Genomic DNA, 22,764 nt, shown 5'->3' on the forward strand with positions numbered 1-22,764 from the left:
ATTCACTTCAACACAAATTTAAAATTCACACAGTGTAACATTATATATGGCTTTATTAAGCTAAAAAAGGTAATATAATTATGATGGGCTTTGCCAAATTAGAAAGTAAGCTGCCCCCCGATATAAAACTATGGCCCCGGTCACACGGAGCATTAGGCACGCTAGAGAGACGGAAGATAGGCGGATTTTCCGGGCGCAATCTCACCGCCATATCTGGGAAGCGTAGAGCTCCCATGGCGCACCCGAGGCTTCCCGCCGAAGATGCGGGGTAAAAAACTAGTACCTCGGAGGTAGTAGTTTCCGGAAACCGCGGGGCAAGGGCGGGCGTCTGGTCGCGTTTCTGGTGGTAGTTCTGGCGCCCGCCCATGTCCCCTCGCAAAAAGGTTTTTTCCCCCCAAGTCTCCATGGATGCACACAAGCACCCAACGGAGCGTGCGCACATTTCAGTTTTAAAAACAAAACACAACCCCGTTTGCCGCGCTGCTCCACTTCTTTGCTGCGTGTGATTGGCACCTCCCCCCTAACCATGGGAGCTCGATAGGACCTCAACCCGAAGCCTGATCGTGCAGTCGCGCGTTAGTTTGCTCCGGGGCAAACAGCCACGCCTCCCCCCCCCCCGCATTTTCCTGCCCGTGTGGCCGAGGCATAGTTTAGTATTCCTTTACCACAAGTAAATGAAGCAGCATTAAATGTATTTCATCAGCTTTATGCATGACTTGATAATTGCAGAAACTCAAGGTGGTGGTGGAAGGGGGAGAAACTGCTAACAGCTGCAGCCCCTAAATTTACTGGCACCATATCATCCAGCCCCTTTTGATAGATACTCATAGAGCTTCTTGGGAAACAGTATCAGAGTTCTATGGGAGAACTTCCTCCACAGGTCTCAGGAGTGGGTAGCATAATGGATACTTCAAAAGGTCTCAGATATCTAATGATTCATGATGCATTTTTGTTTTTTCCTTCAGAGTGGTTTTTTCCCCATTTCAGCTACAGAAAGTTAGGTATGTCAAGGCAGTTTTTTGAGCAATCCTTACGGCAGTTTTTAAAAAAATATAACCCTGCTTGGATGAAAGGGGATAGGATATAGGCTTCCTTTGTTCACATTATAAATGATACACAGAGCCTGCAGCAGAACACACAGGAGACTAAATGTTGGCCTCTGATATTCTGAACAGCTTCCATGGATTAAGCCCATTTTACAGATTGCTTTTAGTGAAACTAACAGCTCGATCATTTCGGATGTATGACGTTATAATTTCTAGTTGTTAATGTATGGGAGTCAGAAATGGAGTTTCCTAGTTACTGCAATTAGTACAATATAAAAGCTAATCATTTGTATTAAGAGTCCTCTGGTGCAGGAGGAAAATGCTGACATCTGATATATTTTAAGACGTTACTTTTTTTCTAAATAAAAACAGAGATCAGCCTTCTGTTCTCAGCAGTTTAGCAGATTTATGCAAGCTACACAAGCACTTATGTGGCACGCCAAGCTGTTTAGCAAAGTTGTCCAGCAAAACAGCTGTCAACAAAATTAGACAGCTGTATATCTGATTTTAATTCATATATCTCAATGGTTAGTTTATAAATTCTTTGAGCAAACAGTTCTATCAATATTCTCAAACCTAACTCCAAAGATTTACTGAATGCCACTAACGCATTGCAAGCTCATTGTCAATTACTTGGACACACATATACTGTTCTCATCTTTAAATGGAAACATTTGTTACATGGACAATTACACCCACTCCAATTGCTAGCCTGCATTAGTTTTGCAGTCACCATTCAAGGAAGTCATCAAAAATATGTTGAGAAGCTAAGGCCAATAACATCCATTGCAATTTCAAATAAAAGTGACGAAAATCATTTCATCTAAAACACTATCGTGATTTTTCTGGTTTTGCACTACTTATTTTCCCCGGGCCATTTAGAATCATTTAGCAGCAAATAGCAAGATACCTATTTAAAGCACATTTTGAAAATGAAGAGTAAACTCATACTTAATTTATGCAGATATTTACGTCATTAAGATCGCCCTGGTAACCAAAAAAAGTCCATAAACTCCAATTCTGCTACAACCATTAAACATTATTCCTTACAGTATGAAAGAAAGTCCGTATCTACATTATGCAAGTGCAGGAAAAGAAAAATGAAAGTTCAAAATATGAAGTCTCATCTAATAAAGGAAACCCTCCACCTTTGTTTCTTCTGCATTCTATGCCATCTCATCTCAGACAACATGTCCAAAGACGACTCCGGAAGTCAGCTCATGCTTCAGATTCAAGTTTCTTCTTCCCTTCTTCTCCCAAATCACTGTCTTCTGACTGGCTACTAAGGACAACAAATTGGCCCTCTCCAGCACTCTGATTAGATCTACTAGAAGCAGCTATTAGACGGCTTTGCTCTTCCAAGTCCTGAAAGGAAAAAAGGTATTGACTTGGATACTCTCTATTTAAATAGGTTACCCAAGTACCTCTCATTATTGTGTGCATCTGAACAGCACAGTTATTTTCAGCAGCAAACCCCCCTAAATCTCCAGGTATTTCCCAACACAGAGCTAGCAACCCAGCCTCAAATCTACTACAAGTCAGATTCGTTGGGGAGCCTAGGGTTCTGATATTAGGAAAGATAAAGGAAGTGCTATCCATTTTTCCCCACCAGGCATTATTTTTGTAAGTCTACTGCATGTGACCAAGCCCAGATGTGTATAAAGGAGTCTCTGAATGACAGACAGTATTTACCCACACTTCCCATCAGCTCTATTCTTTTGATACAGCCTTAGGACAAATCTTTTTCCTTCATAACAGCAGTTCAAAACAAGCCAATAAGTGTAATGTCTCCTGAAGAAAAAACACGAACCTGAAAATTAGACATTAATGCTAACATACCTTTTCAATTTGCTTTTGTTTGCTGAGCTCCTTTTGTTGTTTCTCTTTCACCCTCTCTATTTCTTTCTGTTTTTCTGAGGTTCTGCGATCCTTATGAAAAAAAAAGCATAATGAGGGTTAATAACTGATTAAATTCACATAATCAAATAGGTGGAGTAAATTTACATTATGGTATGTTTTGCTACTGAAAAAGTCTTACCATCAAAGAAATGATGCAAGTAGCCAATCTTTTAACAAATGTCTGCCGATGCCCTTCAAGACTAACTGTATGCAGGATCTTGCCAAGTGACACCCCAATCAAAGTACAGAAGAAAAATAAACCACCACACCAACCACATTTTTACACCACATACTGCAGGCCACACTGCTAGTTTACAAGGGATATTTTGCCCTCTCTGCACTGCTGTGATATTTTCTACAAATCTTTTATTAGACATAGAGTTTATGCTCAGAGATGATGGCCTTCATGTCTATAAACCACTGAAGTACATGAGAATCTAAAGAAGCACATTCTCAAAAGACATCTTTTGGATAGGGATTTTTATAAACCTGAAAAGTAGTTGCAGGAAACTTGGTTTTTCTAGGTAAGGGAAGATTAAAAACAATATCCTGTAATGGCCTAAGGAATTCTAAAACAATCCTCCAGGGGTCATTTCGTAGAAAAAGAGCTAGGGGAACTCATTAGCATAACTCATTAGCATATGCCACACCCCTCACATCACCGGAAGTGTGTCATAAGGCCACACCTCCTGACATCACCGGAAATGTGTCATAAGGCCACACACCCCGCCCCCAACGGTCCCGGCCGCTGGTGCCGGCCTTGCAGCTCCACTGCCGAGCCCCATGAGGGGCCCGGCGGTGGACCTGCAAGGCCGGCGGGAGTGCAAGAAAGCCCCGCAAAGGCCCTCCCTGGCCCCAGGCAGGCAGGGGTGGAGAGTCCCTTAAGGAGGAGGCTTAGCTAGGTGGTCTTCAGATTTCCTTTAGCTCTACAGTCCTATGGTACGTTCACAAAACCTATTGATTTTATAGCCACTGAAAAGCTTACCACTTCAGCATGAAATGCAATCTGTTTTGCAAGTCCTACGGAGTCACATATCTAAATGGGAATAAATTAGAAGACACTAAGAATGATAAAGATGACCATCTTTTAATTTGTCTTTAAATCAATTCTCTAAAGTTTCAGAGTGGTTTGATATACTCAAGAAATTTATTGTAGCAGTACCTTTTCCCCTTCATTGTTTGATTCAAATATATAGCATACTGAAGTCGGTCTGCTATCTGGTCTCCCTGATGAAGTTCGAAGCACAAATCCGAAAAGGCGTTTGTTTTCCTGATGTGTAGCATACAGAGCTATATTTGGCAAAGGAAACTTTTTAACAAAAACAAAAATGAAATTTAAAATTCATTGGATACCAGACAGCAATGTACTGTAGCTTACTTTGAAAATATATGAGCTTACAAAAGAAGAAAAGTAATCAACATGAAACAGGTGTGGAGTAAAATGGTTTAACATTAAGTTTGAATGCTCAAGGGATTGCTACAGTTTAATTTTGTTCGGCTGAAGAGATGTCCATTTACTCCTTAAGAATAAATTACAATAGGCATATAAAACATATGACATGACACACATTTTTTAGGCTTGACCAATACCACCATAACTATTTTTGAATATTTAAATACTCACAATTATTCAATTGTCTTACAAAAACCCTTTAAGACAAGATAATACCATTACACTTTTAACAATCAGGGGAGGGGAGGGGAGCTGAGGCTCAGAAAGTGGCATGCCCAAGATCAGCGTGTGAGTTTATGGTTCAGATTTGAACCAGAGATATCTCAGCTCACAATGATAGCCTCTGGCAGTTTTTGTACTAGCGCACAACTTTCTACAGTTATGTACAAAAAAGACATACCTCATAACATTTTATAGAACTACAACGAGCAAAGGAAAACGGGTCTGGAAGTACAGATTCTTCTTGCCCCCTTTTATCTTCTGCAGTCTACCCCCTTCCCCACAACAACAACAAACAGCTTCTAAGGGTTTGGGAACCTTCGGGAATAAAGTGGGATGCAGCGAAGGAGGCTACAGCTCAAGTAGAAACTGCCCAATGGAGTAAACACCTCCACATGTGCAGGCACAAAAACAAACTAGCAGAAGTGCCTTTGGATTCAACCCCATGTTGCAGTGATGTTGCATTGAAAGTACTTCAGAATGGAGTGCCTGCTACTTCATGGTAAATTACACACAGGCTTATTTTGGATTTACTCTGATTTTTGTTGTAATGTATGGTTGACAAAAAGGAGAAAGCACAGGCTGCACTGAAACATCAGAATAATTTCCTAAATTTGATTGCTTTGATATTAGCAACTTACCCTGAGTCTTGTAACTTGTGTCTGTGGATCAATTAACCTAGAAGTGTTAATTTAAAAAGTTACTGTACACAGAAAAAGAACTACATTAAATTTGCTTCACAAAGTGTGTGTTAGTTTTGCAAAGTACACTTACTTTAAACAGTCACATGTGACTAACAGATGTGATTCTGTCATTCTGAAAATGTTATGTATAGCTCGAGCTGCTAGTATTTGGCGCATAGTTTCATAAACCACATCAGGATTTTCATCAGACTTCACTTCCATGGATCCAAGGAATCTTACAATAAATAACTGATGAAGGATAGAATCTGTAACAAACATACATGAAACAAACGGCATAAACTAATTCTGGAATTTCCAGTATAATATTGCTCTTCGTATGTCCAACAGAATTTTCATGTGATGCAAGCCATATTTATAACCACAGGACACCCTCCAACTCTTTGTATACTTTAATAAAAATACATTTACTAAAAATCCAAAACAGACCTAAGTTGTAAAGTTTTTGCACCAATATATTTGAAAGCAGCCCCTTTGGGGACTACTTTCAAATATATTGGTGCAAACACATATTAAAAGATTAGATAGGAACTCAATATAAATTTTAGCAAGTGTGAAGCAATCATGCAACCTGGGAGTATATGGGAACAATACAGTACTCAACATAACCAACACTTTCATAAAAAGGGAAGAGTCAACAATATCCGGTGAAAAGATGGTGCGGTCCTGTAATTTATCCCATTTTTGTCTCATTTTTCCTCCAGAATTACAGGGTGACAGTCTGTTTTCCCTACTATTTTATCATAATGCAGTGAAATAGGCTGAGGAAAGAGAGTGAGTGTGCATGTGTCTGGCCCACTAAGCTTCATGGCTGAGAAGGTATTTGAACCGGCATCTCCTTAATTCTAGTTTAACCCCTACACAACACTATGACACTCTAAGAATTTACTATCTTCCCTTACTGCTGCCCCCTTCCTTTTACGGAACCACTGCAAAGGCCTTCATGGATAATAATTGTATCCGTGCGGAACTACCTGCACAACAATACAAACTGAAGCTCAGACAAATTCAAGACTAACCAGGCACCAACTAGATTGATTGCTTACGGCAAGGCAGCAAGTGTACAGAGCAACGGCTTAAAATTTGAGTCAGATGGATCTAGGGATACAGTAACAGTTACTAGGGAGGCCTGAGCTTCACACTCCAGCCCCAATAAGTATGTTGCTGGGCCAGGATGAATGACTCCAACATTATCAATGAAATACAAACAAAATCAAGCCGCATGAGGAGTAAAAGGATCCAATAACAAAAAGCTGTGGTTAGCTGGTTCACTGAACCTTGCATAGCATTTCTGGAGAATCTGTGGCCTACCACTCTTTTGCAAAATTCTGCTTTCCTTACAGCCCTTCACAAAGGCTCAGACTATCCTGTGGACTAATGCACTTACTTTCATTATTTCCTTTCCTAGCTCATGGACAGGCATCTCAAGCTGAACATTCAATTGCACTGCACAATCTGCTTGCCTTGGAGAAACCCATATAGAAAAATAAACATCTGAAACCTCGTGCCACAGAGGGAATATTTGATCATGTGCTTATGTACCAAGTAAAGTTTCAGCATAAAACTACTTGCCTATGTGCTCTTTTCATCCTTCTCACAGTCATATACGAAATTATTTCTTGTAATTATTTTAATTCAGAACTCACTGCTTCAAATGAACACTCTACTCTTCAAAGACATTAACCTACAGGTTATATTAAATGCATTTCAGATTTAACTGAAATTCTGCATTACCTTCTGTTTCTGATTTAACCCCTCCAGATTCTCCAAAAGGGTTTGTACGCCTGTCAAGAAACCCAAAAATACTGTATCAGAAATCAGTGTATAAGCATCACTAATAATCTGTGTGCACTGTAATGAAAGAAGCAAACAAAATCTCAAGGCTGTAGATTTTGAAAGATTCATAACAATGAGCTTCAGAATACAGCATCACTGGAGATTATTTATACAAACTGCTCAGCAGGTAGCAAGTGGAAGGACACCCCCCACCCTACTCAGCACTGCTCTACTTGAAGATCACAGCCAACCCTGGACCAAACTGTCATCTTAATTCTGGTCTGGCAAAAGAGTTGATTTTCTTTCACTTTGGGGGTGATGGGGGGGAGGCAATCTTGATCTAGGCCCAGCAAAAGACACTGCTTTACACAAAACTGCATGCTGTCCCATTTGTTATCTATGGAAATTATTTGCTTACAAGAAGTCACCATTTCAAGTCCAGTGTTCTAAAACTATTAATAGGATTTCAATATTAATCAAGAGAAACATGGCTATATCTGACTCTCAAACACCATTATTCAAATTATATGCAAGTGAAAATACTCTAGGCTTCCAGTCTTAGAGGCAAAGGAAAGGTGTTACCAAAAAGGCAGAGGTGAAGAAGGTGAACTAGACATTGCATAAAAAGAGGACATGAAATTCTTTTAATGAGGTAATCTACTTTGTAACACAGAGGAAAAGAAATCCAAGGCACATTCTATAATTATCCAAAAGGAAGATGACAGCGAACATAAAAAAGGTTATTCGCTAAAGTTTATTATTGCACATACCTGAACTTTTATATGAATTTAAACTACCCGCTGTTTTTTCTGGAAGTACTTCCGAGAAAAGGGGGGATTAATTTTCCTTTCAGGTAAATATGTAATTTTTGACAAATGGCAAGAAACATGTAAATCTGAATGTTAGATTATTTAAGCATGAGCTCCATGAGGAACAAATCACCAACCTCACCTAAATTGTGCTACAAATACATTAAAAACAATTACATGGGGAACTTCAGATATAGGTATGTTAGTCCAACAAATACTATGATGAATTTAACCTGTCACTGCATTTGGGTGTTTTCTTACTGGAGTTTATAAAAGCCATTCAGACTAACTAACTGAAAACATCTCTTCAGTGGAATTAGCCTTATCTGAAAAGTCTCTCATGGCCATTAAACTTCATGAGAATTGAGCTAGAAAATTATCACCCCAAGGATTTCAATTCCACAGAAAGCTGCCCCATACTACAAAGCTCAGCAGCAGCATTTCCAAGTGAAGCTGTTTGTAACTCCCCAAGAACAAAGTTCAAGAGACATCCAGAGTCAAGTGAAGTTCTGCTGTGGCCATTCCACCTTGGTACCAGCACAGACAACCATCACCATCAAAGCTACGTCATGGACACTTGTTATTAAAGAGACTCCATGCTGCTTCTACTACTAACAGTTCAGCCAGACTAGCTCTTCTTTGCTTTGGTTCAGAAAAGGATAATGGCGCCATCTCAGTCATAGATAGCAATCATTTTCTGTCTGGGTTAGCCTTCAGTGGCCTGTTATCTGCAGAGTACAACAAGCATAACAAACAGTGGCTCTCTTCACTGCCAATTCTATTCAGACTAGAAGTGTCTGTTTGCATTGCTCCAGGACACGTAGTATGACCATTATGCCTGAAAGCTTCTTCCTTATCAATCTTCCTCTGTCCCGCATTAAGGCTTGTTTTCATGTTGCAACAGTACATTCACTGGAACGAACTAGATCATGCCTACTGCTTGATCAATGTATCAAACTGCTGCCAAACATCTTTTGCATGATGTAGTCTGGTTATAGCTCTGTTTATGGGGGAGGCAAACATTTCTAATGCTATAAAGAATCCTCACACACAAATATTTTAATTTTAAACCATATTTTTGAACAAGACTGAATCTGATGGGAGGGGAGATATACTCAACACAATTGCTTGTTTATCTCCCTATCAAATGTTACTCCAGAAGCCTAGATCATTTTCACTCACCTTTTTAGCTTAGGAAGAGAGTCATCAGTATGCCATCACCACCTGGAAGCAGGGCTATCACATTTCTCTTGAGTTTCCAAGAGGAAATACCCAAGGTGCTGAGGCAAGCAAGCAATAGGAAAGGAAAATATACTTTTTAAAAAACAAAAACGTTAAAGACCAAGCAGGATGAAAAAAACTGCCAAAAGGAATGAGACAGTGCACACAGAATCGGAAATTCCTGAAATTTACAGAATTGTGTTAGATTCTTCTTCTCTTACCTCACGTGATCTCATGCAGACAAAATTCTCCTGGACCCTTAGCCACAGTCCTCAGGATTATGGCTTTCCCTCTGCTAGCCTGGCCCTTTCTATGCATAAATTCTACCCACTGGCTCAACTACAAATAAGAGCTATATCAGTGCCAAGTTTAAAAGTGGTTCACACTAATCTGGACTCATTCTTAACCAGGGATTTGGACCATTTCTCAAAACTTGGTAGAGTTGCCAGCTCTGGCTTGGGAAATTCCTGGAGATTTGGGGGTGGAGCTAGGAGAGGGCTTAGTGCCATGCAGGACACCCTCCGAAGCAGCCATTTTCTCCAGAGGAACTGTCACCTGGAGATCAGTTGTAATTCTGGGAGATCTCCAGGCCCCACCTGAAGTTTGACAACCCTAAAACTTGGTATTAAACCCTAGTTAAAAGTGAATTCTGCTTATAGTCAGCAATGACAACTAGCTGTATTGGCATAACCCTTAAATCATAGTTAAGGCTGTCAGAGAGAGCAAGGGAAACTCATGCTAAGGGAAGCACTGGGAACAGAGCATATGATCCAGCCCACATTCATTCCTTGAACTGAAGGCATGATAGATTGTAGGATAGCATCATCAACCTTCAGTTTTGCTTTTGTAACAGCAAACACTTTTGTCTTACATCCTACCTGCCTGACTGTCCTGAGGATTTTGCCTGGCCAGGTTGATCTTCGCTCACTGGAGAAATGATGTCAAACTGTATAGGTGTGTCAGGTGCAACAAGTGAATCCAAAGAAAGCGCTGACAGAGATGCTGAATCAGATCCCAAAGACCCAGTGCTGCTAGTACGATTTGTGGGAGGACGGGACTGTCTAAAAAAATGAAGCAAACCAGAAGAAAATATGTTAAATTATGCAGTATGCCAAGCATTAAGGGGGGGGGGGAAGCAGCACTGAAGTCATCATCATAACATAAATCTATTCTGTATTACTTTAGCAGACTGACAATCTGAAAACATTTAGCGGCAGAAAAACCCACTTCAAGGAGTAGGATTCTCCTACAAAAACAGATTCAGGATCACTGCATGATGAAGGCAAATCTTACTTTTTCTGGTAAGAAAATGGACTTGTCCACAGGATGGGGCAGGGCCATGGGGGAGGTTGTTGTGGACAAGATGCCCCTTCCAAGGATTCCTGCAGTCCCGTTCCCCCCCCCATACTCCCTCCTTCTTTCTTTAGCCTCAGAGCAGGCAAGGGCCTTGTGTGCCACCATGCCAGTTCTAGGGCTTGATTGGGGAGAGTCCAGAACACCCTCCCTGCCCCCACCCGGCCACTCCCTCCTCTGTTGAGGTATGGCCTATTGTACGCCCAAGTATGAGGCATGAAGGACCCATGCAGAGTGAACAAAAAAGACTAACTAAACAAATACTTTAACAGTTAAGTAAGAGAACAGTTATGAAACTAGAAGGAAATTAACACAGGGTACTCTACAAGCATGCAGTGCAAAACTTCCATGGAAGAATGCCAGCTAGAGAACAATCAAGTTCCCAAACATAATTGATTTTCAAGTAACTTCAGCAATCAGACAACTAGAGCTCAGTGGAACCACCTTGGTCTACAGAGCCTGATTTTTAAACACTTTGCAACTTACACTGCTGGCCTCATGCTCTCATGTCTCTGCTGGAAGGAAGGTGAGGGGGTGACCGCCTCTAGAGCTGACTGATTTACACGTGCAGCAATTTCCTATGTTGGTTTTTTTTGGGGGGGGGGGAATAAAACCACAATTAAATATTTCCCTTTAAATAAATATTGTCCATTGTTAGTATTTACACAGGAGACCACCAAGGAATATCAGGGCCACTACACAGATGCAGGCAATGGCAAGCCACCTTTGAACGTCTCTTGCCTTGAAAACGGCAAGGGTTGCCATAAGTCATCTGTGACTTGAAGGCAAAAAAAAAAAATTACAATTGCATGTGGGCAATACAGACTTCTTGCAACCATGTGTCATGAGAGCTCCATCACAATCATACCCCACACTTTCATATTTTAATTGCTTCTATGAACACTTACACAGGATTTTTGCTACACCACAGGGTAACTGCCTTGTCTAATTAGACATTAGCAGAAAGACAAGAGTATCAAACACATATTACTAAACAAAAAGTTCAGACTATGGAGGAAACCATTCACATGTCTCAAGGCTGTTTCATATACTTATTTATTTAATTAGATTTATATCCCCCCCTCCCCGCAAGCCAGCTCAAGGCGAGTCACAACAGTTGGAATAACAATACAATAATACAGTACAAACAGAATTAATATGTTAAAATCAACAGCACACACACACACATATATGTAAGCTAATTCAGATCAAACTCTACAGTGAAAATGTGTTGTTTCTGATGTATTTGCTTTGCATAGCACCAGATATGCCTCTTTCTCACATATATATAGACATATTATGAGCTTGGTCTTGTCACACATTATCTATCTGAGCTAGCAATTCGGACAAGGCTTAGCCCATCCACTAGTCCACAGCCAACAGACATCAGCAAAGGCTGTGCACCCCATTGTCAACATGCCTGGCCAGGTGCTCTATCATCAAACTGGGTGTATAAAAAGCTTTAGCCTTGACAGACCTCCTGTCTTAGTTTGTGGCCTCAAATTTCTAGTTAAGTTTCTACCGTGCAGATTGATCCACACATTTTGTTAATTAAAAAACAATACACAAATTATTTAAAATGAAAAAGTTAATCTTGAGTAATCAGGACTATACTGTCATAATAGTCCTACTAAGTTCCACAGACCTCTGTCAACTCAGCACTGTCAGAGTAATTTCGTGAAAGATTTTTTTCATACTTATCACTACTCCATGCTGTGATTTGTATTATATCATACCCCTTTGATGAGGCCAGCTTCAAGTTTCTAGATTTAATACTTTTTCTGCTGTGTTAAATCTTCAGAATGTCAAAAATTCAGCTACATTGAAGACATTCTTATATTGGCTCAGTTCAAATTTCATAATACACCATAGTTTAACATGAAATAACAACACAGTGGCCTGATTCAGACAAGAGAGAATGAAGTGTTTTGAACATAAACATCAGTTTTAAAAGGAAGGTTCATAAACCTTGCTGTGAACAACTGGTTCAGAAAACATTCCTCTTGATCCTCCTCTTGATCAACAGACTGAATTTTGTTCCAAGGGTCATCTGACAGTGAAGTTTACACATAAAAGTTAATTTTAACATGACAATATTACCTCTGGGTTTTCACTTAGGTATATCTGTTTAGAGATGTTGTTTATTGTACATATCCACTGAAAAAGAAAGTAAAATGGTACAATGAAATATACAATAATTCATACTGGTTTTCCCATGTCATGACTCATGTCTATTAGTCAAATTTCTCATCCCTTTCCTCCATGTCATTTTCTGCACATTTTCATATTTGTTTATGGGTTGGTACCAGCAATCCATCAGCAGAAGGTGCTGATGGTTACAGATTCCCCTCCCTCAGTCCCTTCTGAAAACAGAAAGTTTACTCCTTGGACTGCCAGACTGACATGAAATAACAACCATCTGGGTCAGTGGACTGCAGTGAAGATGGGGGTGAAATCACCCTTCCCAACTCCTCTATCTGCACAGGCAGGAAGGGTCTTGCAGCTTCAGGAATCAGTTTTAGAAGCACCAGAAGAGATTGCTGGGTGGGAAATGAAATCAAGGAAGATCTGAGCTCCCTGTACAAATATTGCTGGAACCAACCCTACATACTTAAGCAGCTTATTTGTTTAAAGAAATTCAAAATGTGGTGAAACATACACCTGAATGCATGACAGAATGTATAATTGCAAAAAAGTCACATAAACACACCAGAAAATTACATTCTACAGTAAAAATGAGTAAATGGCTCTTATCTAGTCAGAAGCATATGGTACCTTTAAAAGAACTGAGACTATTTACTGCATCCTCCATCAATCAGTTGCTGACAACTTACTGTTGAACTCACAGGAGAACTAAACCAATAAGTAGTTTTGCTGTAGAATTTAAAGCCTCTGGCCAAAAAGGATCAACAGGCATCCCAATTCTACACAAATCAGTGTAACACTGCTAATAACACTATGCCCTATCCTAAATGAATGCATGTTGTTGTTGTTCAGTTGCACAGTCGAGTCCGACTCTTTGCAACCCCATGGACCACATCACACCAGGCCCTCCTGTCTTCTGTCGTGCTCCGGAGTTCGCTTAATTTCATGTTTGTTGCCTCGATAACACTGTCTAACCATCTCGTCCTTTGCAGTCCCCTTCTTCTTTGACCTTCAATCTGCATATCTGACAGTAAATCCTATTTTACTAGTACCACAATGCTGGGAGCACCAACAGCCTAGAGACACATAACTGGATTACAATACACAGGAATGAAGTTATAACATCTAAAGTTCTGGCAGTTTCTTTTTGCCACTCTTCATAATTTCTAAACAGAGTGACTAGGTTCCACTAGTAATTTCCCTGAATGGAAGACATTTCTGTCTGTGAAGTTTGGCTTCCTCATCTCCCACTGCAGCCCAAAATGCCCCTCCAAAATGTTGTTGCTGGGAAACAGGGAACCCCACAGGAACAACATGAGGGGGGAGTCAGAGATCTGCTGCAGAAGGGGGCAACTGGCAAAAGCCACCTCCCCTTCTGTCCATGAAAATTCTCCATGGGATCTGATCCTGTATTTTTTATGCTGCCCTTAAAAGAGTGATAGAAAAACTGCCTTACAGCTATTTGGAAGTTTTGTTTAGTGTCAAATTTAACTTGGATGGTCAAGGTAAAAACAACAACAACAACACAACCTTATTTGGATAACAGTTCTAACTCCTTCCAGAGATGAAGTTATGTTAGTCTGTTGTAGGAAACACAACTAAGGGTTTTATGAACACAAATGTAGTGTGGAATAAGCTTTTATGGGTCACTTTTGTGATTTTACAACTGCTTTTTTGGTAAGTATACCTCCTCATAATCTTTTTTGCTCTCTGCCTGCAAAATAGAAGACCTAGAAGAAAAACAAAGAAGGAAAAATAATTGGGATTTACTTTTTCAAGACAGGGACTTTCACAATGTATTTTCTAGCATCTTTCATTTTGCTATATGCTATTCCAGATCTATGTTGAAAGGACTCATGTATATGCATTAATAAATGCTTGACCCTGAATATTAGTTTATATATTCATTATACATTAGTGCTCTCTAAATGCCAAATAGATTTTCAAATACATATCTGGACTATAGGATCTGTGTTAAGGGGAAAGTTCTAGATGTGCCCCTCACACAGCCGTATTCTACAGGTATCTACTTGCTAGTGCAGCTGAGCAAGGGGGGAAATGCCAGACACTACAGGGAGTTTACCTCTGGGAGATTTTTGCCACAATTGTGCAACACACTCAGCTTATAATAAGTAGAGAGATGGCAGATAAAGAAAAGAAATAGGAAGAATGCCCCTCATGACCTAAAGATGGTGATGATTTGATGCTGGAAGATCATGGAGTTTGATCCTATCAGCTTATCTTCTCGGTCCTGCATAATTCCCGCCCTCTACCTGCAATCCTCATCCTGTGTGGCTATTGTTCATGCAGGTATTATGGTACTCATCAAAGCCTTTTAAGTGGTCAAAAGAGGCCCCTTCTCCCACACTTGAATATATGCAAACATATACACTAGTATCCAACCCATATAGCAGTCTGTACCTTTTGATCAGAAGTCACTTGGGGGGGGGGTCATACCCTCACAACCTTATTGAGGAAAAAAGGTGTGCTTACCAAAGAACATCCCTCACCAAGTGCACGTTAATTTAATTGGCATTAAACAATCTGGGGCATAATGCCAACAGTGCCAACATATTATTCCAAAGTATAGCATATACAACTAACAAATACTAAACAGGCTTAATAATCCAAAAGTCTAACTCTGAACGCATACACTAGTATTCTGAACTTCAAAATATATATAAGCTGTCAGTGCACAGAGCAATCAAAATCCTAATAACGACATTAATACTAATTTTATTGTATTTAACAGAGACAGTGTTTTGTCAGCAATGACACATTTGATGTACTTGTCACTTTCCCATTCTGCTGAAAGATAACAAATACTGGTGTGCACCTCCGAAGACATCTCTTTAGCTGTTAGTCTCTGCAAAGATACAATTAAGTAGCTTGCATCCCCCCCTCCAATTGAATAGTTGAGAATGAATACAAACTTTTTGCCATCAAAAGATGTTATCTGAAAGCAGTATCTTCTGTCTTCACAGTCCACAGCCATGACTGAACAGTTGTCTATATCCATAACAAGTCCTCCAGCTACATCTCCTCGTGCCTGGCTCATTAAGTTTCCACCCTGAGTGAAATAAAACTGCCTGTCCCAACTGGAAGACACGAGCCCTGTTTTACTGACAAAAAGAAAGCAGATGGACTTAAGCATTGGGCGTGTGCTACTGCCAACTGCCCTCCCCGCAGCAGAATACTATAATGAAGAATTAATTTATTTACCCACAAACCAAAAATGTGGACTCTCATTGATAGTCTGGCACAATTTTGTTCAGTTATTAACCATTTGCTAAGTTTGAATTATGTGAAATTATCTACGACTCCTCAGAGACCAAGGACAACTTAAAACTGTGAGGGAAATATTAAAAAAAATTATTTCAGACCATGTTGAAATAAATAAATGGTATACTAAATAACACCTGAAGTATGCTTACATGAAACTGTACTATGAAGGATAGGTAAATTTTAAATTGTAGTGCTTAATGCACAGTTGCTCCTTTTATTAGGGGAAAGGAAAATCCTCCAACATCTACTATCACTCCTATGTGTCATGGAGTGTTAATTTCCACTCAACAGTTGGAGGAGTCTCACTGTCTCTCCTATGAGGTATTGGAAGGTTTTAGTCACAATGACAAATCAGGGTGTGCTGCTACAAAAAAAACATGAGCCAAGAGGATCCTCGGGTTTGTCAAAATCACGTGCAGCATACACTTTAAGACCTTTGACCAATTTCTATAGGAAAACCCATTTACTAACTTTCCCCAGGAATGAGTAAGAATTATTCAAGGAGAAGGCATGTAAAAAGCTTCCTTGACTAGTGGTAAGTCTCATGAAAGGTTGCTCTAACAATGGGGGAAAGTTTGGCAAGAATACACATAGAAAATTCCACCTAATCAACACCCTCAATGAAGAACACCTAGAAAGGGTACATAAATGAATAATAAATCTCTGGCACATTAAGACAGCAAAAGTAGAGCAACAGAAACATTTAAAAGGCAACAGTTTACTTGCCAACATCATCTAAAATTTGCCCTCTCTTCTAAAAGCAATTTTGTTTCTTTCAGGGCATGTAAACACAGGTTATCTGGCCAGACTGAATTCAATGGTGTTGAGAAGCTGTGTTTTTTTCTCCATTTCCCCCAGCACATCTTGATGCACTCATATACTTTCTGGGGTTTCCCCAGCTTTTCTCCTTTTCAAATCTGCTTTGTTGGAAAGTTTATGGAAAGTAAAGCCTTGATAGTGGCCATGTAGGTGAGAAAGTTTGGATTTCCCCATCCACATAGGAGCTATTTCCCCAACACTGTTTCCACAATGGTCATTCCTCCCTCTGCCACCAGGGGGCTTGGTATGTTTGTTTGTTTTTAAATAGTAACTGAATATAGTTACATTGACACAACATTATAACAATATGTGAAACAGGGTCTCTGAATTCCCAGCCCTTGTTCACGAAAATCTCTATAATAAATAATAAACAAACAAATCTCTAACCCCTTCCATTGCAAGGAACAGGCATATCTTCTCAACAAAAGGAAGACTTCCTTTTTAAATGAAAGCTGGAAATTCAGAGAACTTGTGCTTATTGTTATACTGCTATAATGAAAGTCAATTTCAGATTTAAAAGGGAAACAATTACCATACTGGAGGACTGGGGTTGGGAAACCTGCTGTACAGAAGTACCCACCCATTGCCACTGCACTGATCAGCAGCCACACTAGCCACGGAAGAACCACACAAGTCCATCCATATGCAAAAGCCACCTCATTCAATTTCTTTGTCTATGCCTTACATTGCTACTGAAAGTATTCATTTAGTTATTTCAGGATAATTCATCTGTAACGGTTCTCACTTTCTTGCATTAAGATAACCAGCTTTCCGAGTAAGGTTCCGTTGGCTAGGAAATTTTGTAGTATCAGGGTCAGGCAAATACAGCGGGTCACTGGCTACCTCCAAGTCTTCTATAGTCTGCTGCATAGTCTCTACTTCACGATCCATTTCCCTGCGAACACTAAAAAGTACAGAACAAATGTTCAATGCCTCATGTAACCACAGATAATGGCTAAAAAGAGGCAGGCCATTCATTTTATAGAGAAAATTAACTTACTCCTGCACACTTGTTCCAATGTTTGTTAAAAACTCTTCTAGCTGTTCAGTAAGATTTTCTGATCCCATCTTGAAGAAGCTTATCTTTTAGAACAGAGAATGCACAAATTTAGCTGCAAGTAATTAATTTCTTCCCACACATCTAAATTGTGTTTCTGTTTTGTAGTAGGTATATATATAGACATAGGAAATCAGTTCAGTTGCATTGTACAATTAAGATTAAGAGAAAGCTGAGAGGAAAACCACTATCAATAAGTCTTCGGTTCTCAATTATACAAGGTTTCTCCATACTGTGAGAAATAATTGCCTGCTATAAGGAGGGACAGCTTCTTCTGGACAAACTGTGTGTGTATACACACACACTCCTTCTTCTCACCAGAAACACCAGACAGGCTCAGCAGCTGAGAGCCCTCAACCTCCCATCAAGTATTTCTGAAGTGTATTATTACAAGGTGACACTAATGTCTTTACTTAAAGAGAAAAGAATGAAGACGGGCGAGCTGAGCATCCTGTTGACAGATGAAAAACTTTTCCATACAATAGCCTACAGCACTCTGTATTACCTACTGTTGTTAGGCTACATTTACTACAGCGTATATTTGACCTCACATGCTCTTTTATTTACCCAAACCGTACATACATAGTTTCAGAACACCAGCTTTTTAAGACATTCACCTGAGCTTGCATGTATCCTAATAAAGGTTCTAACATAGCGATTTTCTTCTTGTACTGAAGAGTATTTAATGCACAGAAATAATGCATCATAGTCTGATGTTGTTTCTTCCTGGAAGTATACACATCTTCTGTAACTTCATATTTGACCTTAGAAGAAGAAGAACTTTGATTGAAGGCATAGGAAATGACATGAGTGAAGGTTTTCTTATGTTCCACTGGAGACCAGACATATATGTTGCAATTAAAAGGGATGTACTGCATCACCAACCTAGCAGTTCGAAAGCAAGAAATTGCAAGTAAATAGGTACCGCTTCGGTGGGAAGGTAACAGTGCTCCGCGGGCCTTGGCGTTTAGTCATGCTGGCCACATGACCACGGAAACGTCTTTGCTCAGTGCTGGCTCTTCGGCTTGGAAACGGAGATGAGCACTGCAACCCTAGAGTCAGATTCAACTGGCTTTTGAACAAGGGAAACCTTTACCTGTACCGCATCACTATTTATTACAACATGGGTTCCTTTTAATTATCTGAGGACAGTCTAAAAGCAGAACAACCCAATTATTTTCAGGATTAATATATTCTTCTCCATACTGGCTTATAATCACCACCTATACAATGGGAAGGTAGCCTTCTTTTTCTTCATACTACTTCCAGGACTGCCAGACAGACTTGGTATGGAAAGCAGTGCAGTATGTGGCATTTTAAAATTATTAGGTATTATGACAGAATCACAGAGTTGGAAGGGGCCATACAGACCATCTAATCCAACCCCCTGCCCAATGCAGGACCAGCCTAAAGCATCACTGACAAATATTCGTCCAGCCTCTTCTTGAAAGCTATCAGTGAAGGGGAGCTAACCACCTCGGTAGGCAGCTGATTCCACCTTTGAACCACTTACAAATCATTCTATAAATGAAACATACAGGCTGTATTGAAAATTGGTCAGACCTTCTCATTTTCTCTTTTTTTTGACAGACGACTATATCTGGTGATGGCAGCATCATGATCTGCAAAAGAAAATTATATTTTTATTCTGTACTTCCATCGAAGAGTTTCTACATTACGTACCCTCTTAGCAACACCGAAATTTATAAACGTTAGGGGAAAATAAGATATATTTTTCACAGAAGAAAGTTCACTGCCCACCACAGAACTTCTTTTAACCAACATGAAAGTTTTAATTATAAAAAGCAGACTTTATTTTGAATATATCAACATAATCAAAATAATTATAGTACTACTATTACCTGTGTTACCAATCCTTCCAGAAATATTTGCACAGACTAAATCCCCTGAGACTCTAATTCACTAATCATATTTCATCAATGTTATTTCCTTTTTCTAGTTCACAGGATGAAGACCCCTCCAAAAAACCTTTAATATCAGGGATTTGCCAGACATTTTCCCCAGACACCCCATTTAAAATTTGCCATGACTTCAGATTTTGAGACCAAAGGATAATTATTTTAGCTGACAAATCAGCAAACTATCAGCCTAATCCTAATAGGAGTTATACCCTTCTAAATCCATGGTAGTCACCAGGTTTACAAGGGCATAATTCTTGTTAAGACTAAATTATAAGTTTCTGAAGTCAGAAATAAAGGTGCTGTTAATGTTTCAAGTGCCCTGAAAAACATAAACCACAAGATTCGTAAATTCTGACTATTTACAATCCAACCTCAGGTCATAAATTTACAAAAGGAAATTAATCTTTAAGTTATACTTACCATTGCTTGAGATCTGGAAAACTTCTTTTAAAGTCAATATCTCTGAAATGCATATATATTAAGGTACAACACAACATTAGTGTAGTTTTGCTGATAACATAAACAATACAAATAAAGCAGATTAACTGATTTCAGATGTCTGTTGCTACTGCTCCTTAAATATCTAACTGTACCCTAATAATCAAACTCCAAAAATTACTTACAACTTGGGGCTTTATATGGCAATATAAAAGTTTTTATTCAATAATAAAAGTATATTTGCTCAAATTTTGTTTACTTTTCTTCTTTAAGCATGATCAAAGTTCACTATAGTCATAACTTAAACATTCACAACAATATATAGTAATACACATAAGAAGATGGTCATTTCATTTATTCCTAACAGGTCACTGGGTTTAGACCATAAACCATGACCATTTGCTTACAATCATTCCTATAGATGACAATCATTCTCTGCATCACTCTCTTTACACAAAATTAAAGTTCAGTTGACATTCAACAGCCAGAAAAAGTTAGGTGCAGAAATAACAGGAAAACATGTTAACTGTTACAGAACGAACCCTTATGTATAAATATAGTTTGTAATGTTAACTACTGTACCTTTTAAATCCCTTTCTTTAAACTGAGTAATGGGAAACATCATGGCATCGGCTAACTGAGTTGACAGAACAGCATGACACGAACTGAGCTAATGAAAGGGGGGGAAGGAACAGGTCAGTAATTTTGACTACAAATATGTAGGATTACCTCTGCTTTACAGTGACCTGGATTTAAGTATCTCAGTAGCTGAAATTAATGGAGCTTTAAAATACAGCTCAATTTCAGCAGGCTCACACACTTAGTTTTTACTAAAATGCAAGAGTTTTTAATCAGATATTTTCATAAGTAATGCTAAGAATGCCTTTTGGTCTGCACTAGGAGCTCAAATATTGTTCATTCAGTATCTTCCTCCATGGGCTTGTTTTTTTGCCAGTTCTTTGTGCTCAAACACACATTTTCCCCTTATTCTGTTTCCCTTTACTAGTCATTATTTGTGGAGCTCTTAAAAAGCTAGTACTGTTCAATTGGTTGGGTTTTTTTTAAAAAAAATGTATAACTGTGGTTGACCTTCTCCAGTGCTTAGTTTTGTTTTACTTTTAATATTTACTCCTAAATTAGATTGTAAAGCAATTGGCAGAACTTGTCTTTTTATGTATTTTGTATGGTGCATTTTTTTTTTGTATTCCACAAATAAATAGTAATACAGAAAGCACACATGAAGCTTCCTTATACTATATCAGACCATCAGTCTATTAAAGTCAGTATTGTCTACTGGCAGTGTCTCAGTCAGAGGACTTTCTCATCACCTACTGCCAGACCCTTTACTGGAAATGCCAGTGTTTGAACCTGAGACCTTCTGCATGCCAAGCAGATGCTCTACCACTGAGCCGTGGCCCACTTGTACATTTTTGATACTGTGGCTTTTAAATTTAATTTCATAAATGTGGAAAATCAGAATATCACTCATAACATCACTTCTGAAAATGCTCTTAGTCTTTAGTTAGAAACCACATATGTTCATATAAAATGTATGCCATATATCCTTTCTGTTATATTCATATTACACATTAACTTACTCAGCTGTGAAATGATGTCACTGAAAACATAGATTTCAATTCACCAACCCCAACATATTGCCTTTTATCTACAATGTTTAACATAATGGGGCACCAGTTCTAAACACCCCCCCTATACAATGGCAACATTAACTGTATGAAAAGGGGAAGAACTGTCATAGTTTTAACTAAAAGAGCTAGACTCAAATCCAGTGGCACAGTGGCAGCAGTGGAACCCAGAGGAAGCCTCACCTATGGGCCAAAAAGTAGCAGTTCCTCCAGGAGCAGGCAAGGCACCTCGCACTAGCAGCCTGATGGGCCTAGCAGAAGTGGGGGCGCACCACCTGCAGGAGAGTCTCTCTCATCAGGCAACAGCTGAGCATAGCAGCAGGAGGTTTGCCATCCCAGGGCATTAGCTGGGAGCATGGGGCCTCTGGCTATACCTATGCAAAACCAGCTGGGATAGGGCAAGGCAAGGAAGGGGTTAAGAGAGGAACAAGACTCAGAGAAGGGAGGAGCAGTTCTGGGCTTGGCCAGCACAGCTGAAGTCCCAGGGATAAAAGGGGAAATGTCAGAAGAAACAGAAAAGATGAGGAAGGCAAGCGGACTAGGAAAGGCTGAGAGGGTATAAAGGTAAGAAGAGGAACCTAAATTAGGAGCTGGACAAGATAAGGTTTCCAAAATTGGGAAGGCCTAGTAGAACTGCCCCAAAGCAGAGATGCAGCTTAGCCCCCAGAGGTTTTGAAGGGGCAAGAGTGGGTGGGTAAAAGAAACTGCACTCATGACGAAGGCATGTGTGGACACTGCCAATTCCAATACAGAGACGTTTAAAGAGCACCATTGTACCCAGTGATTCTCTGCTGCCCATGGAAGTCAGTTTCCACAGAGACCAACAAGTTTTTCCAGGTATGACCTTTCAAGAGTCAAAGCACCCCTCATCAGAGAGAGCTTTGACTCTTGAAAGTTTATACCGTGAAAATCTTACTAGTCTCTAAGGTGCTACCTCGTCTACTGCTGACCAATATGGTTGCCTTCTGAAACAGT

The 22,764-nt window shown here is 39.5% G+C and overlaps 1 protein-coding gene across 1 annotated transcript in view; it reads right to left on the minus strand.

Annotated features, from left to right (window-relative positions):
• Positions 1-472: 472 nt before the first annotated feature.
• The window catches only part of APPL1 (adaptor protein, phosphotyrosine interaction, PH domain and leucine zipper containing 1), a 38,880-nt gene continuing 16,588 nt past the window's right edge, over positions 473-22,764 (minus strand). The window contains exons 5-22 of the mRNA XM_015407753.1: positions 20,726-20,813; positions 20,126-20,167; positions 19,347-19,405; positions 18,401-18,547; positions 17,727-17,809; positions 17,472-17,630; positions 15,556-15,744; positions 14,310-14,352; positions 12,578-12,634; positions 10,964-11,055; positions 10,003-10,185; positions 7,053-7,102; positions 5,392-5,566; positions 5,259-5,295; positions 4,108-4,254; positions 3,931-3,981; positions 2,886-2,975; positions 473-2,411 (exon numbers count right to left, since the gene is read on the minus strand). Of these exons, the coding sequence (XP_015263239.1) occupies positions 2,265-2,411; positions 2,886-2,975; positions 3,931-3,981; positions 4,108-4,254; positions 5,259-5,295; positions 5,392-5,566; positions 7,053-7,102; positions 10,003-10,185; positions 10,964-11,055; positions 12,578-12,634; positions 14,310-14,352; positions 15,556-15,744; positions 17,472-17,630; positions 17,727-17,809; positions 18,401-18,547; positions 19,347-19,405; positions 20,126-20,167; positions 20,726-20,813 (1,839 nt within the window). The 3' untranslated portion in view covers positions 473-2,264. The remainder of the gene's footprint in view (positions 2,412-2,885; positions 2,976-3,930; positions 3,982-4,107; positions 4,255-5,258; positions 5,296-5,391; positions 5,567-7,052; positions 7,103-10,002; positions 10,186-10,963; positions 11,056-12,577; positions 12,635-14,309; positions 14,353-15,555; positions 15,745-17,471; positions 17,631-17,726; positions 17,810-18,400; positions 18,548-19,346; positions 19,406-20,125; positions 20,168-20,725; positions 20,814-22,764) is intronic.

This window comes from Gekko japonicus, unplaced genomic scaffold, assembly GCF_001447785.1.
Source record: "Gekko japonicus isolate JY-2015 unplaced genomic scaffold, Gekko_japonicus_V1.1 scaffold2220, whole genome shotgun sequence".
Lineage (NCBI taxonomy): Eukaryota > Metazoa > Chordata > Lepidosauria > Squamata > Gekkonidae > Gekko > Gekko japonicus.